We start from the raw sequence: 16210 nt of genomic DNA on the forward strand, positions 1-16210 counted from the left end.
AGCCCCCCGGCGCCGCCGCAGTGCACTCACCCCAGCCCGGGCGCGCGCGCCCCCGGCCACCCTGGCGCCCGGGCATCCTGTGCCGCACAAGCCGTCTCTGCAGACACCCAGACAAAGCGCCAGCTCGCGGGCCCCTTCACCATCCGAGAGATGGGAGCCTGTGTCACATGTCGCTGGGCACCCTCCCCGTACACCCACACACACCCACACGGCCCCGCACCGCAGGCAGGGCCGGGCGCAAACCGCACTGTTGCCGGGACCCTCGCGATCACAGACACACACTGAAGGTCATAACCGTTCTGCATCACCGAGTCACGTGGAGGGTCCCCAAGAGGCACGGGGCTGGGGGCGAGGGGCTGGGACGACGCCCCCGGCGGGGCAGCCGCGGGTGGGGGGCGCATGGGTGGGGCCGCGGAGCTCGGCTCCGGACAGGCGTGCCCGCATCAAGCTCACCGGAGCGACCGGGCTCCGCCTCCTGCCGGATTGGCGCATACCCCGGGTCCCAGCGGGCGGCGGCGGCGGCACCGGTTTGCAGCCGTGCCTGCGGGCCTTTCCTGCCCTCCCGTCGGGGCCCGGCCTTGTCCCAGGGAGAGCGGCCTGGGGTGAGCTCGCCCTCCACCCCACCCCGAGAAAGGGTTCCCGGCGGGAGGGGGGACGTTACGGGGCTGGGGTGGGAGCGCCGAGGGCTTGGACCCAGGTGGGCGCTCCGCTCCTTCATCTGTGCTGCCACCGCTGGTGTTCTGCCCGCGGGCACTTCTTCCTCGGCTACCAAAGCCGCCCCTGCCGCGGTCACCTCCCTCCAGACCCTGTTCTAGGCCTGGGCAGGGGGTAGGGGGTGGGAACTCAGGGAAATGGAGACCGAATCCATCCCGGGGCAAGTTCTTCAACCTCGGCAAAAGTTTTCTGATTTAGGCCAGTGGACGCTCATTGCACTTGGTGGGGATGAGGGGGGTGGGAAGGATGTGCAGCTGTGAGGGTTTAGCTACCTGGCAGCTGGAGCGATTTTTCTTGCCCGTCCCTGGGCCTCAGCGGGAGCCTTTGTAACATGAGGGGCCGGAGCCCTCCCAGGTCCACTCTGGTGCTCAGTGGCTTCAGCTGTTTCTTTCTTCCTCGGCACACCTGTTTTAGCATCAGGCACTGGCCGCCCTGTGAGGGGGTGAGAGGTCCATGTGTGGCCCCAGAGCTTACAGCCTCGGGGGCGTGCTGCGGACAGCACAGGCTTCTAGCTCCTGGCTGGCAGGGTGGGTTCTTCAGGTGATTTAACCAGCGTTTATTTCTCTTCTGGAAATCTGGTGGTTAAGTGCTACGGCTGCTAACCAAAAAGTTCCGCAGTTTGAATCTACCAGGTGCCCCTTGGAAACTCTATGCGGCAGTTCTACTCTATGAGTCAGAATCGACTCCACGGCCATGGGTTATTTCTCTTCTCAAATACCCAGCTGAAATGCCCTCATTTCTCTTTTATTATTTTTTTTATTGTAAATATACGTATAAAATTTGTCATTTTAGCCTTTTTTAAGTGTACAATTCAGTGACATTAATTAGATTGACCACATTGTGCGGCCATCACCTCTATCCATCCAAACATTTTCTCACCCCTAAGAGAGTTTGTGCCCTTTAAGCATTAACTCCCCACTTCCTCTTCCCCCGAGCCCCTGATGACCTCCAATCTACTTGCTGTCTCTAGGCATTTGTCTATTCTAGGTAATTCACATACGTGGAATCATGCAGGATTTGTCCTTTGGTGTCTGGCTTGTTTTGCTTTGCGCAATGTTTTCAGGGTCCATCCATGTCATAGGGTCAGGACATCATTTCTTTTTATGGCTAAATGATGCTCCATTGTGTGCATGGCTCCCACTGTGTTTATCCGTTCAGCTGTTGATGAACACTCGAGTTATTTCCACTTTTTGGCTGTTGGTAATGTTGCTGTGAATGTCGGTATACAAGTGTCTGAGTCTCTGTTTTCAATATTTGGGGCATACATCTAGGAGTAGAATTTCTGGTTCATATGGTAATTCTAAGGGGCCCTGACGGCACAGTGGTTGAGCGATTGGCCGCTAACTGAAAGGTCAGGGTTCAAACCCAGCAGCCACTCCACGGGAGAAAGATGTGGCAGTCTGCTTTCATAAGGATTACAGCCTTGGAAACCCTATGGGCCAGTTCTACTCTGTCCTATAGGGTCGCTGTGAGTTAGAATCGACTCAGTGGCAATGGGATGGTAATTCTATGTTTAACTTTTTGAGGAAGTGCCAAAATGTTCTGCACAGCAGCTGTACCATTTTACATTCTTATCACGAATATATGAGGGTTCCAATTTTTCTACATCTTCGCCAGCACTATGATTTTTTTGATTTCTCATTGGTGACAGTGACGCTTTTATTTTCCTCTTCAGAATATTAGTGTTCAAAGAGTAACGCGTTAAGATTTCAAACTTAAAAATTGGTATCCAGGGTAAAGGGAATGGTGTTCTTGCGTCCATCTCCAATGAGACATCGAGAAAAGAAGCTTAAGTTGCAGCTTAAAGAAGATATTTGTAATCTTGAGTTACAGGAAATCCTCCAATGGGCTGGGGCAGACCCTGGCGTTTGTCTTCCTTTGGAGTCTCAGAAGCAGAGAGATGTGTCTGGGATGATCTAGGTGTGACTGTAAGACAATTAACTTCATTTATCTTCTCAAACTTGAACCTGAGGAATGGCCTGCGGATCCTAAGGCATGTCCACAAGAGCCGAGGGAGCGTGTAGTTAAAACACTCTCTAAGAGAAAACATCCTTCTTCCTCCCATCTTTAAAAACAAACCCTCCCCGTGACTGCCTATCCAACTCCTCCTTACCTCCCCATTTCTCTAATAGCCATCCTAGTGGGTTTGAAGTGGTATGTTATTGTGGTTTTGGTCTGCATTTCCCTAAAGACTAATGATGTTGAAAATCTTTTCATGTGCTTATTGTTGTCAGGTGCCCTCCAGTCCGTTCCGACGACACATAGCGACCCCACGTACAACAGAACGAAACATTGCCAGGCCCTGCGCCACCCTCACAATCGTTGCTATGTTTGAGCCCACTGCTGCAGCCACTGTGTCAGTCCATCTCGCTGAGGGTCTTCCTCTCTTTCGCTGACCCTCTACTTTACCAAGCATGATGTCCTTCTCCAGGGACTGATCCCTCCTGATAACATGTCCAAAGTAGGTGAGACGAAGTCTTGCCATCCTTGCTTCTAAGGAGCATTCTGGCTGTACTTCTTCCAGGACAGATTTGTTCGTTCTTCTGGCAGTCCATGGTATATTCAATATTCTTTGCCAACACCGTAACTCAGAGGCATCGATTCTTCTTTGGTCTTCCTTATTCATTGTCCAGCTTTCGCATGCATATGAGGTGATTGAAAATACCATAGTTTGGGTCAGGCTCACCTTAGTTCTCAAAGTGACATCTTTGCTTTTTAACACTTGAAAGAGGACTTTTGCAGATTTGCCCAATGCAATATATCATTTGATTCCTTGACTGCTGCTTCCTTGGGTGTTGATTGTGGATCCAAGTAAAATGAAATCCTTGACAACTTCAATCTTTTCTCCATTTATCCTGATGTTGCTTATTGGTCTAGTGGTGAGGATTTTTGTTTTATGTTGAGGTGCAATCCATACTGAAGGCTGTGGTCTTTGATCTTCATCAGTAAGGGCTTCAAGTCCTCTTCACTTTCAGTAAGCAAGGTTGTGTCATCTGCATATCACAGGCTGTTAATGAGTCTTCCTCCAATCCTGATGCCGCATTCTTCTTCATATATTCCAGCTTCTCAGATTATTTGCTCAGCATACACATTGAATAAGTATGGTGAAAGGATACAACCCTGACGCACATCCTTCCTGATTTTAAGCCATGCACTTGCTATGTTAGAATGACTGTCTCTTGGTCTATATACAGGTTCCTCATGAGCATAATTAAGTGTTCTGGAATTTCCATTCTTTGCGGTGTTATCTGTAATTTGTTATGATCGACACAGTTGAATGTCTATGCATAGTCAATAAAATACAGGTAAACATCCTTCTGGTATTCTCTGCTTTCAGCCAGGATCCATCTGACATCAGCAATGAAATCCCTGGTTCCATGTCCTCTTCTGAATCCAGCTTGAATTTCTGGCAGTTCTCTGTCAATGTACTGCTGAAGGCAGTTTTGAATGATCTTCAGCAAAATTTTACTTGCGTGCAATATTAATGACATTGTTCGATAATTTCCACATTCTGTTGTATCCCCTTTCTTTGGAATGGGCACAAATATGGCTCTCTTCCAGTCGGTCGGCCAGGTAGCTGTCTTCCACATTTCTTGGCATAGACGAGTGAGGGCTTCCAGCATTCCATCAGTTGTTTGAAACACCTCGATTGGTATTCTGTATTTTTTAAATACTGGCGGCATAGCTTCCAGTGTCAGAGCAACACGCAAGCCACCACAGTAGGAAAAACTGACAGACAAGTGGTGGATATGCTTATTAGCCATTTGTATACAGGTAGTTCCCGATTTACAACGTTTTCAAGTTACCACGAACCATACTTAAAACCACCCTTATCGTTAGTAATACGTACTACATACAGTGATGAAGCACAGAATTTGCTGATGTCATCATTCTCATGCCAACCCCCAAAGACAAGTAAAGATCAGATTTATAAAGACACTGATAATAAAAAGCAATAAGAATGAAAACTAAAAAAAAAAAAGAGGTATTCGACATACGTCAGAACCGACTTAGAACGGAGTTGTTGGAATGGAACCCCGTTTAAATCAGGGTTCCAAAAGACCCCTGTATTTTCTTTGGAGAAATGTGTGTTCAAAGTCCTTTGCCCATTTTTTGACTGGGTGGTTTGTCTTTTTGTTGCTGAATTGTGGAAGTTCTTTATATATTCTGGATATTCTCAGATGTATGATTTGCAAATATTTCCTCCCATTCTGTGGCTTGTCTTTTCACTCTCTTGATAAGTGTTCTTTGATGCACAAGCTCTAAATTTTAGTGAAGACCCATTTATCTATTTTCTTCCTTTGTTGCCTGTGCTTTTAGTGTCATATTTAAGAACTTATTGCCAAATCCAAGGTCATACAGATTTGCCCCTGTGCGTTCTAAGAGTTTTATGGTTTTAGCTCTTACATTTAGGTCTTTGATCCTTTTGAATTAATTTCTGTGTATGGTGTAAGATAAAGGTTCAACCTCAGTCTTTTCTTATGGAGATCTAGTTTTCCTGGCACCATTACTGAAGAGCCTGCCCTTTCTCCATTAAGTGGTCTTGGTACCCTTGTTAGAAATCGGTTGACCATGTAGGTGAGGCTTTATTTCTGGGCTCTCTATTCTATCCCATTGATCGTTTGTCAGTCCATAAGCCAGAATCACACTGTTTTGATTACTGTAGTTTTGGAGGAAGGTTTGAAATCAGGAAGTGTGAGTGCTCCAACGTTGTTCTTGTTTTCCAAGATTAGTTTGGCTACTCAGGGTGCCTTGAAATTCCATATGAATTTTAGGATGGGTTTTTCCATTTCTGCAAAAATTGCCATTGGGATTTTGATCAGGATTGCACTGAATCTGTAGATCGCAGTATTGTCATCCTGTCCCCATCTTTTTGGGAGGGGCAGGAGCTAGTCTTAAGGGTACAGACATCTGGGGCTGTTTTTTATTCCTGTCACGCCTGACATAAGGCAGTGCTGGCTGGGTCCCCCAGTGGAACACCCTTCCCATCCAGGCCGCCAGATGATAGAAGCCCCAGAGGGACAGGTGGATGTTCTTAGAGTAGCGGGGCCTCGAGGCTGCTGAAGACGCACAGAAACCATGACTGGGTGACACGTGGGGATGACTCCCCTGGAGAGAAAGCAGGCTGTGACAGCACGGCCTCCATCACGGGCCTGCCCCGGGCCTGTGCCTGCCCCCGCCTCGCGCCGTTCACCCCGCCGTTTACTGAGCAGACTGAGGGCCCCCGGCACGAGGCACGGGACACGAGGACTCAGCACCCCTGTCCCCAAGCTGCCAGGCTCACGAGGAATGCAGACAAGCAAATGATGATGAGGCCCCAAAAAACTGAAAGCAGGGGCTGAAACAGAAACCTGTCAACCTGCACACGGCAGCGCTATTCACAGTAGTCAAAGGTGGAAACCACCCAAGTGTCCACTGACAGACGAACGGATGGACAGACACCATGGGGTCCAGCCTTACAAAGGGCTATTGTTTAGCCATAAAGAGAAATGAAGTTCTGACACGTGCTGCAACATGGGTGAACCCTGAAAACATCATGCCGAGTGAAATGTCACCCACAGATACGATCCCACTTACATGACATATTTCAAGTAGGCAAATGCGTACAGACAGAACGTAGTGTTTGCCAGGGGCTGAAGGGAGGTGCGGGGGGGGCGGTGATAGGGGGTTATTGCTTAAGGGACACTAAGTTTCTGTTTGGGGTGATGAACAGGTTTTGGAAATAGATGGTGGTGATGGTTGCAAAACATGGTGAATGTAATAAACGTTACTGAATTCTACACTGTAACACGGCATAGTTTGTTACGTATACTTTACCCCAATTCAAAAAAAAAGAAAAAAAAAGGATGATTGGGCGGAGGGATGAGTTTTCCAGAAGCTTCTGCATAATGATCAATTGCTGCTTGGGTGGGAGGTGAGGGCAAGGAGAGCCCGTGTGTTGAGACTTCAAGGAGGCACTTCGCAGGCAGGTGCCGTGTTGAGGTGCGGCCGTGTTGAGGTGCGGCCGTGTTGAGGTGCTGTGTTGAGGTGCGGCCGTGTTGAGGTGCCGTGTTGAGGTGCCATGTTGATGTGCGGCAGAGGTGGCTGTAGGAGGAAGCCCAGCAGAAATCATGGCTGGAGATGGAGACGAGGTGGGGGAGTCTAGGGACGGCCTGTGGCAGAATCACCCACCCTGATCTGTAGATGGGAGGAGCGGGTGGCAGGTGGCAGAGTGTGGGTTTGCTCACAGGGTAGATAGTGAGGTGCCCGTCAAAGGCAGGAGGTGGCTGGGGGAGCAGCAGGGAGAGCTGGGTTGGACTTGGGGACATCCCAGGAGAGACGCCCTGCAGGCCTTTCCACCTGTGGGTCTTGGCTCTGGAGTCCGGGGCTGGTCATTGGAGCTGGAGGCCCGGGACAAGGTCATCAGGGACAGAGCTCTGAGCGTGCCATCTTCAGGGGAAGAGGAGGAAAAAACACCCAGTGGGGACTAGGCACCGAGAGGGAGGAGCACGGGGAGAGCGTGCACAGGTGGGCGCCGTTAGCAGAAGGACCGAAATGTGCCCACGGACTGAGCCACCAGGGTGACCCCAGTGAGAGTACGAGGGGCCTTGGGGGTGGACCTGTTGAAGGCAGTGCCTCTTCCCAGGAACTGTGGCCGAGAGGGAGGGAGGGCGCCTGTCTATGAACACGAGGTTTCTGAAGGGAAGGCAGCTGTGGGGATGGGGAGGAGGGGCCGCCTCAGGCCCTAGGCACCTGCCGAGTCAAGGCCGCAGCAGGCCCTGTGCCTGACCACTCAGGGGACACTGCCGGAGCCGCGGGGTCGGGGAGGAGAAGGGGAAATGCCCCCTGGCGGGGCCTCTGCCTCGGTTGCATGCTGGGACGTGGGGAAGCGGTGCGGCCGGGAGGCACCTCCATGCTGCACAGTGACACCCTCTCCTGCCTCTGTCCTGCAGACCAACATCCCCTTCCTGCAGAATGTGCTCAACAACCAGCAGTTCCTGGCGGGTACCGTGGACACGCAGTTCATAGACGAGAACCCGGAGCTGTTCCAGCTGCGGCCCGTGCAGAACCGAGCCCAGAAGTTGCTGCACTATCTGGGTGCGGCCTCCCCGCGCCTTGCTTCTCAGCCACCTGCCTGCTCCTGGCCCCTCCCCCACCCAGGGACCTTCCCAGCCCTGCCCCATCCTGGTCCTGCCCCCTCCTCCTGGGCTCCCCCACCACTCCTCCCAGCCTCCTAGCTTCTGACCTTAGACCCCGTTTCCATCCATTGGGCCCTCAGCGCCAGGACCCAGGGGATGGACGGGCAGCCCCGAGCCACCTCTTCCCACTCCCGCCGTCAGTCGGCAAGGCCCAGCTGCTCTGACCCACGGCCCCTGCTCTCCACAGGACACGTCATGGTCAACGGCCCCACCACCCCAATCCCTGTCAAGGCCAGCCCCAGCCCCACCGACCCTGTGGTCCCCACAGTGCCCCTAGGTAGGTGAGCTTGACTCTGCCAAGTGCTGGGAGGTGGAGAGGAGGGTGCGGCCTGCAGGCTGGGTACCAATGCCCTTGCCTGCCCCAGGCCCGCCCCCGCCTGGCTTCAGAGACATCCTGCTTCGAGAGGGGCCTGAGGGCTTCGCCCGAGCCGTGCGGAGCCACCAGGGGCTGTTGCTCATGGACACGACCTTCAGGGACGCCCACCAGTCACTGCTGGCCACTCGCGTGCGCACTCATGACCTTAAAAAGATTGCCCCTTATGCTGCCCACAACTTCAGCAGCCTCTTCAGCATGGAGAACTGGGGAGGTGAGCTGGAGAGGGGCTCGGAGCTGGACACTGCCCGGCAGGAATTTCTGCACAGCGCGTCCGGGGTCCCACTGTGCGGCCAGCGCTGCAGGCCTGGGCTGCTGGGACACTCCAGGAGGAAAAGCTAGAGACCTCAGCATCGGGAGCTAACGCGTGAGCCGGGGGAGGCAGCATCCGCTCCGCACTCGCTCACGGTGCCCGCTGTGGGTGAGGCGGTGAGCTGAGGCCACTGTCCGCAGGAGGCTCGGGGTCTGGAAGCAGCCACTGGCCTGTTTGTTAATTACAGCACACCTCAGGGTCCTGTACGAGGGGTGCAGGGAGATCACAGGCGGGTCTGAGCTGCCTCCAGAGATCAGAGAACCGAAAGCCCTGGGGGACCCTGAGGAGCAGGTGGGGTGTTGGGCGCTGACCTGGGCTCTGGTCCCTCAGGAGCCACGTTTGACGTCGCGATGCGCTTCCTGTACGAGTGCCCCTGGCGGCGGCTGCAGGAGCTCCGTGAACTCATCCCCAACATCCCGTTCCAGATGCTGCTGCGAGGGGCCAACGCCGTGGGCTACACCAACTACCCCGACAACGTGGTCTTCAAGTGAGTTCAGCCCCTGTGGCCACACCCAGCAGGAAGTGGAAGGACGCCCAGATCATTTTACTCATGGGCGGTAGAGGCCCCAAGAGGGAGGTGACTGGTCGCGGGTCGCAGCGTCGGGCGGGCCCTGGTGCCCGCCCCCCGCCCCGGAACCCAGGCCTCAGGGCTTCTTGCCCAGTGGCCCTGCCCAGGAAAGGCTCCCAAGCCGATCCTTCACCGGGCCTGGTCCAGGTGGCCCTGGAGCAGGCTTTATGCAGCGCCCTCCACACTGGTTCTGTGGGTGCCAGGCCCCCACCAGACCAGGCCCTCCGGTTCCCTGGGGGCTGCAGGGCAGGCAGGAGCAGAGAAGGCTGCGTGGGGGGCCTAATCCCTCGGGCTGTCCCCACCCACTCAGGTTCTGCCAGGTGGCCAAGGAGAACGGCATGGACATCTTCCGGGTCTTTGACTCCCTCAACTACTTGCCCAACCTGCTGCTGGGCATGGAGGCAGCGGGGAGTGCCGGGGGCGTGGTGGAGGCTGCTATCTCGTACACGGGGGACGTGGCGGACCCCAGCCGCACCAAGTACTCCCTGCAGTACTACATGGGCTTGGCAGAGGAGCTGGTGCGCGCCGGCACCCACGTCTTGTGCATCAAGGTGCACGGCTCCGCCCCACCCCGGGTCTCCCCCTGCCCATTTCTCCCCCTCACTCCTCAGCACGCACACACAGCCCTGCCTGCTTCACCCAACCTGTCTCCCCCAGGACATGGCGGGGCTGCTGAAGCCCGCGGCCTGCTCCATGCTGGTGGGAGCCCTCCGTGACCGCTTCCCTGACCTCCCGCTGCACATCCACACACACGACACGTCAGGCGCGGGCGTGGCCGCCATGCTGGCCTCTGCCCATGCCGGGGCCGACGTGGTGGACGTGGCAGCTGACTCCATGTCCGGGATGACTTCACAGCCCAGCATGGGGGCCCTGGTGGCCTGCACCCGTGGGAGCTCCCTGGACACAGGTGGGAATGGTGGGAACCACGAGCGTCCCCTTCCAAAAGCAGCAGCCCCCCCCAGGCCCTGTGGTTTGCCAATCCTAGTGCCCAAAGGGCTACCCGGCCCTGGTTTACCAGCACAGACCACTCCCCATCCCCACGTCTGAGGTGGGACCTGAGCAGGCCTGGGGGTCCTGGGAGGAGGGCCCGGGAGCTCAGCCCATCCTCGGGCCCACTCCTGACGCTAGCCTCCCACAGGGGTCCCCCTGGAGCGAGTGTTTGATTACAGTGAGTACTGGGAGGGTGCCCGGGGACTGTACTCAGCCTTTGACTGCACGGCCACCATGAAGTCCGGCAACTCAGACGTGTACGAGAATGAGATCCCCGGCGGCCAGTACACCAACCTGCACTTCCAGGCCCACAGCATGGGGCTCGGCGCCAAGTTCAAGGAGGTCAAGAAGGCCTACGTGGAAGCCAACCAGATGCTGGGCGACCTCATCAAGGTGAGCCAGGCCCTGTGCTCCCACCCCACCGCCCTCCCGCCTCCGGGCCTCCCCTGGCACCTCACCTCCAGGCCCTTCTCCTCAGGTGACACCCTCCTCCAAGATCGTGGGGGACCTGGCCCAGTTCATGGTGCAGAATGGGCTGAGCCGGGCAGAGGCCGAGGCCCAGGCGGAGGAGCTGTCCTTCCCCCGCTCGGTGGTGGAGTTCCTGCAGGGCTACATCGGGGTCCCCCACGGAGGCTTCCCTGAGCCCCTGCGCTCTAAGGTGGGCAGGGCCCGGCTCATTGGAGGGTGGGCCAGGGCAGGGGCAGGCCTGACTCCTGTCTGCTCCCAGGTGCTGAAGGACCTGCCAAGGGTGGAGGGGCGGCCCGGCGCCTCTCTGCCCCCACTGGACCTGCAGGTGCTGGAGAAGGAGCTGATCGAGCGGCACGGGGAGGAGGTGACCCCGGAGGATGTGCTCTCAGCAGCCATGTACCCCGACGTCTTTGCCAACTTCAAGGACTTCACTGCCACCTTTGGCCCCCTGGACAGCCTCAACACCCGCCTCTTCCTGCAGGGACCCAAAATCGCGGAGGAATTTGAGGTCAGCAGCTCTGGTGCTCACCCACATGCCACCCTCCCACCACCCTGCCCGAGCCCCTTCCGCTTCGGGGGCCAAAAGGACCCTTGAGACCCGGGACTGGGGAGGACTTCAGGGGAGGGGTCAGCAGAGCCTCCGCCCTCCGCAGGTGGAGCTGGAGCGGGGCAAGACGCTGCACATCAAGGCCCTGGCCGTGAGCGACCTGAACCGCGCCGGCCAGCGGCAGGTCTTCTTCGAGCTCAACGGGCAGCTGCGCTCCATCCTGGTCAAGGACACGCAGGCCATGAAGGTGCGGCTCCCGGGGCCGGCGGCGGGGCGGGCGGGTGAGCGTGCGTGCGTGCGTGCGTGCGTGCGTGCGTGCGTAGCCGGGCCTCACGCCTCCTCTGCCCCGTTCGCAGGAGATGCACTTCCATCCCAAGGCCCTGAAGGACGTGAAGGGCCAGATCGGGGCGCCCATGCCGGGGAAGGTGATCGACATCATGGTGGCGGCAGGAGTCAAGGTGGCGAAGGGCCAGCCCCTGTGTGTGCTCAGCGCCATGAAGATGGAGACTGTGGTGACGACGCCCGTGGACGGCACCGTCCGCAAGGTGCATGTGGCCGTGGACATGACACTGGAGGGCGACGACCTCATCCTGGAGATCGAGTGACCATGCCCAGACGCAGCCTTCCCCAGAAGCTGTGCTTACAGGCAGGCCCAGGCCGGCCGGTACGGAGGGCAGGCAGGCCCCGCCCTGGAGGCCCGGTTCTCTGCCGCAGGTGGCGGGGAGGGACCCAGCCTCCAGCCACCTTTCAGCCCTTGTCCCTTTCCACTCGTGGACCACTCATCTGCTCATCTCTTGCCAAACAAGGGTCCCCCCTCACTGGAGGCTACAGATGGTAGAGAAATGGACCTAGGACCTAGAGAGAGATTTGGGGGTCCTACTCCTGGGGGGAGACCTCAGCCCCAGGTCCTGGGAACGTGTTCAATAAAGCTGACTTCTCTCTGCCCTATCTGCGCCGGGCTGGTCCTGTGCAGCCCCTGCCCCAACAGACGCAGAGGGCCTGTTCCTCTCGCACCCCTGGGGGCTTGGAGGATGGTGACAATGACAGTAGTGCCCTTGATTTCAGCCACTATTGAGTACCTATTGTATACACACCCCAAACAGGGCGAGTTACTTGTTACTGAGAGCTTGGGGGCAGGAGAGGGCTGTTCTAAGCACTTGACACGTAACTCAGGAGTCCTCACGTGACCTACAGAGCAGGAGGTGAAATGACTCGTCAGGGACACCACAGCTAGTGGGAGGCAGAGGAGAGTCATGCCCAGGCTGCCGGGCACCAGGCTCCACGACCACTCTGCCTTCTACAGCTCAGGGCCAACCCCCAGCATGAGCACAAAAACCAGTTAGTTAGCTCAGAACTGGACACAAACAGGTGCACTTTCTGGGAGGCAGGTGAGCCCCCCTGGGTGTACTGAGATGGCAAATTACTGTGAATGGCCTGAGGGTGAGGATGTTGGTGGGAGTTAGAATTGGGCAGGGAATGAGAACCCGGGCAGGGAAAGAGACCCCGTGGGGAGGCACACCAGGAAAGCACCCTGACGCTGCCGTTCAGCAGGCTCTGCTGTTCTCGAGGCTGCTGCCCAGCCCGTGTTCGGGTGTCTCGGGGGGCCAGGCAAGTGGAGGTCTGGGGTGGTGAGAATCAGAAAGCCCTCTACCCAGGGTGCCCCAGAGCAGGGGCCACTCCTGTTTCCTCCTGCGTGAACAAGGGGGCAGACTACAAAGGAAGGTCCTGGTGGAGTCCCCGGCTGAAGTTCTGTCACTGGGTCAGTGCCACGGGCCCCACAGAAGACCGCAGGATGAGCTGGGCCCACACCTGCTACCTGCAGAGCCTCAGACCCACCTGGGCCAGGACAGGTCTCAGGAGGGAGGATTACAGACCACACCTGTCCCCTGCTCCAGGGAGCTCTGCCTGCCAGGTGATCGGCCAGACATTTAGCATTCAGGCAGTGGGGACAGGTGTGGGCACACTCCTGAGGCCCCCCAATAGGCTGATTCCCCAAGATCCAAAGCCGTGTTACCCAAGTTAAATCTCTTTAATATCCCAATACAAAGTCCTGATGCAAAAAGAATGAGAAAACCCTGGGAAGGTGGGGGGGGTCTTAGATTGTACCCCCGAGCAGCTTTTCAGAGGCCGAAGGAGCGGAGGGCCTCAGAGAAGGAGACAGTCCACGTGAGGGGAGGCACGGCTCCGGGACCTGCCCGTCCCCTCACTCCCAGCTGCTCCTCAGCCCCTCTGAGCGGGGCTGCCCCTGGGGATGTCTGCTCCTTCTCTTGGTCCCTGGGAGTCAACTAGCTCTGGCTTCAATCCCCTAAAAAATTCCTGAGATCTCGGGGACCCCAGCCAGCCCTGCCCCTGCAGGATCCCTTGGCAGGGAGGGGCCGGGAGCCCATTAAGAGTTCGTGGAGCGTGAGCAGCAGTGCGGGTCAGGAACACAGAGGAGCTTCTGAGCCCCCTGCCCGCTCCAAGAGCACACACAAGGGAAGGCTGCCGTAGAGTTTGGGGTCCGTGAGGGGCTGCAGCAGAAGGAGGAAGAGTCCCACGCCCAGGGCGTAGCCGGCCAGCAAAGGCCGCCGCTGCGGGTGCTCCAGGGCAGCGCACACAGCGGGGAAGCCCATGTAATTGCAGAAGGAGTGGCAGAGAACTGGCCCGATCAGGTGTCCTGGGAAAGGAGACAGCAGCAGCTTGTGGTGCGGCCTACCTCCTCCCTGGACCCTTCCAGAGCTAAGGTCCCTCGTCCCCTGAAACAGGGCAACACCCCACCACCACACCCACCCACCCACGCCAGCCTCTGGCTCCTTCTGCCTCTCAGGCCCAACGCCCAGTTCAGCCTGTCTCGAGGACCGTCAAAGAAGAAACGTCTCGTGATGGCACCTGTCATAAACAGTGCACCCCATCTCCCACCCACCCACCCTGTAGCCCGAACCCAAGGACCCACCTGTGCGGATGAAGAGGAAAGCAGTGTAGGCACCGAAGACAGCAGTGTAGGAAAACTGGAACGCTGGAGACGGGAGGCCGCAAGTGACCACACCTGCACCCCCTTCCTGCCCCAGCACCGCACACCCGCCAGCCAGAGGCCACCCCCACCCCAGGGCAGTGGCTGCCTGCCCACTGCCCAGAGCCGTCCTCTGCACCCCACCATGGCCAGCAGCCCTGCACTAATGCCCCAGCAGCTGCTCCAATTCTACAGCCCTGCTCCCAGTTCTTCCTCCAGAGTGGCCATCAGGGACACCCTCAAGCCCCCTAACCCAGAACAGCCCTAGGCAGACTTCAAGACTTACCTGCAGACAAGACGATGCTCCCCACGCTGCTCTGGCGGAAACGCAGCTGCTCGATAATGTGGTGGAAGTGGGCTGGGAGGAAGGTGAGAGGCCTGTCACACCCTCCTGCCTTCCCTAGGCCCTCCCCTCCCAAGCCCCATCTTCGACTCTCGTGGGAGCGTCTCAGCAGGACCAAGCTGCGCAGACTCACCGACTCCAAAGAAGAGTGGGCAGGTGAACACAGCAGGGCCCAGGCCTGTACACGGGGCTAACATGGGCAGCATGCAGGCCCGGAACACCAGCTCCTCCGTCAGGGGCGCAATCACTTGATTCCGCAGCCAGCGCATGTCTGTGAGGCAGCGGGCCCAGGAACGGGGGGCTAGGGAGGGAATTCAGAACAAGCAACAAGTCACTACTACCTCTTCAACACTGAGGCCCCAAACGTCCCTCTCCCACAAGCGTTCCCTGGCCAAACTTGGTTAGGCACCAACATTCCAAGAAAGGTAAATCGTCCTTTGTTTATTGGACACAGCATAAGACAAAGTCTCCAGAAGACAGAAGAAAAAATTAGTAGCTGAGGCAGGAGATGCTGGTGATAAACTCTACCAACATCAACCTGCCCAAGAGCAGCTCTGGTTTGGGGGAGCCAAAAGTCAGGAGAGGCAGGGGGCAGTGCCCTTGGGCCCACAGCAGGACCTGCCGCGGATGCCGAGCAGAGCCGCCTCTGATGTCAGGAACCAACACTCAGAGTCCACCCAACTCTGCATTTTACTGATAAGGAAACACACCCAGAGAGACATCTCCTGTCTCACTTCCAGGTCACACCAAGAGGCCCAGCAACGCCCTGGCTGCATCCCACTGGATCCCTTTCCCCATGGTGCTGGAAGGCCTGTGCCCACTGTTTCCTTGGCCCTGAGGACTCACCCAAGACAACCTTCAGCCCATCAGCCAGGTCACAGGAACAATCCATAGAGAGCTGCATCAGTGGGCCCAGGAAAAGGATCTGGGGGCAGACAAGCGGGAAGACTTCCACTACAGTCCTCCAACCTGGCACAGGGCTTCCAGCTTGCTGTTCTAGCCAGGCTTTCCCACACATGCATAGGCGAGAGCCACTTCACAGTTCTTGTCTCCCATCAGCCAAAAGCCAGACACAATCAGGATGAGAAAAAAAGGCCGCGAAAGTCACATGCTGCTGGTACTAGGGCACAGAGGGCACCTCGAGCGGGAGCACTCACCATGGTCAGCAGCAGGGGCAGCAGTGCTGCTGGGAAAATGCCCTCCAGCCTGAAGCCCATCAGGGTGAGCAGGGATGTGCCTGGCTGAGCCACAGAAAGGGGGCATCAGTCTTGCTCCTCCCGGACACCCCTGAGAGCGCACCCCACGGCCCTCTGCCCCACCCCTTCGCACCTGGATGCCCGTGAGTTCCCGCCAGAGCAGCACGCAGAAGGGCGAGAGGCTGGACACCACCAGCACGCTGGTGAAGCGCCGCTTGATGACGGCGGGGTGGTCCCTACGGAGGGGACAGTAAATTCAGGGGGCCCGCCCGCCGTCAGCCCAGGCTCCGCCCGCAGCCCCGCCTCGCGGAGGCGCGGGTTCCGGCCGCGCGCAGCCCCCGCACCTGGGCAGCTCGCTCTTCCAGACGTAAAGGCTGCCCACGTAGGAGCAGGCGAGGCTGAGGCAGGAGAACACCGACACCCAGCAGCACAGCCCGGGGCCCGGCCCGCCCAGCGCCGCCGACTCGGGCTGCCGCTCCGGCCGCGACACCGACAGCAGGCGCAACCCGTCCCCGCCCAGCGCAGCCATCG

At 57.5% G+C, this 16210-nt stretch overlaps 2 protein-coding genes across 3 annotated transcripts in view; one reads left to right on the top strand and one right to left on the bottom strand.

The window, feature by feature from the left end:
- Positions 1 to 12096, top strand: part of PC (pyruvate carboxylase) — a 48140-nt gene extending 36044 nt beyond the window's left edge. The window contains exons 11-21 of the mRNA XM_004383674.3: positions 7647 to 7791; positions 8080 to 8169; positions 8258 to 8479; positions 8909 to 9065; positions 9457 to 9697; positions 9804 to 10053; positions 10285 to 10529; positions 10615 to 10794; positions 10864 to 11112; positions 11258 to 11398; positions 11508 to 12096. Coding sequence (XP_004383731.1) covers positions 7647 to 7791; positions 8080 to 8169; positions 8258 to 8479; positions 8909 to 9065; positions 9457 to 9697; positions 9804 to 10053; positions 10285 to 10529; positions 10615 to 10794; positions 10864 to 11112; positions 11258 to 11398; positions 11508 to 11756 — 2169 coding nt within the window. The 3' untranslated portion in view covers positions 11757 to 12096. The remainder of the gene's footprint in view (positions 1 to 7646; positions 7792 to 8079; positions 8170 to 8257; positions 8480 to 8908; positions 9066 to 9456; positions 9698 to 9803; positions 10054 to 10284; positions 10530 to 10614; positions 10795 to 10863; positions 11113 to 11257; positions 11399 to 11507) is intronic.
- A 1059-nt stretch (positions 12097 to 13155) lies between these two features.
- Positions 13156 to 16210, bottom strand: RCE1 (Ras converting CAAX endopeptidase 1). 2 transcript variants are annotated; one of them, XM_004383676.2, is made up of 8 exons: positions 16024 to 16210; positions 15813 to 15915; positions 15641 to 15724; positions 15330 to 15408; positions 14617 to 14784; positions 14427 to 14498; positions 14084 to 14146; positions 13156 to 13807 (listed from the first exon to the last, which is right to left on the bottom strand). In XM_004383676.2, the coding sequence occupies exons 1-8, from the start codon at positions 16206 to 16208 to the stop codon at positions 13572 to 13574; spliced, it is 990 nt and encodes a 329-aa protein (XP_004383733.1). In that variant the 5' UTR covers positions 16209 to 16210; the 3' UTR covers positions 13156 to 13571. The 2 variants fall into 2 exon arrangements, with proteins under 2 accessions (XP_004383733.1, XP_023594049.1); XM_023738281.1 differs by lacking the exon at positions 14084 to 14146 and having other exon boundaries at positions 13162 to 13807; positions 16024 to 16208.

This window comes from Trichechus manatus, unplaced genomic scaffold (assembly GCF_000243295.1).
Source record: "Trichechus manatus latirostris isolate Lorelei unplaced genomic scaffold, TriManLat1.0 scaffold00113, whole genome shotgun sequence".
NCBI lineage: Eukaryota > Metazoa > Chordata > Mammalia > Sirenia > Trichechidae > Trichechus > Trichechus manatus.

Excerpts from the sequence above, each read along its gene's own strand:
- RCE1 (XM_004383676.2), bottom strand. The coding sequence starts at position 16,208 with ATGGCTGCGCTGGGCGGGGACGGGTTGCGCCTGCTGTCGGTGTCGCGG. Across the intron at positions 15,916-16,023 it reads TGGAAGAGCGAGCTGCCCAG|GGACCACCCCGCCGTCATCA; the intron begins GTGCGGGGGCTG and ends TCCCCTCCGTAG. Across the intron at positions 15,725-15,812 it reads GGGAACTCACGGGCATCCAG|CCAGGCACATCCCTGCTCAC; the intron begins GTGCGAAGGGGT and ends TCTGTGGCTCAG.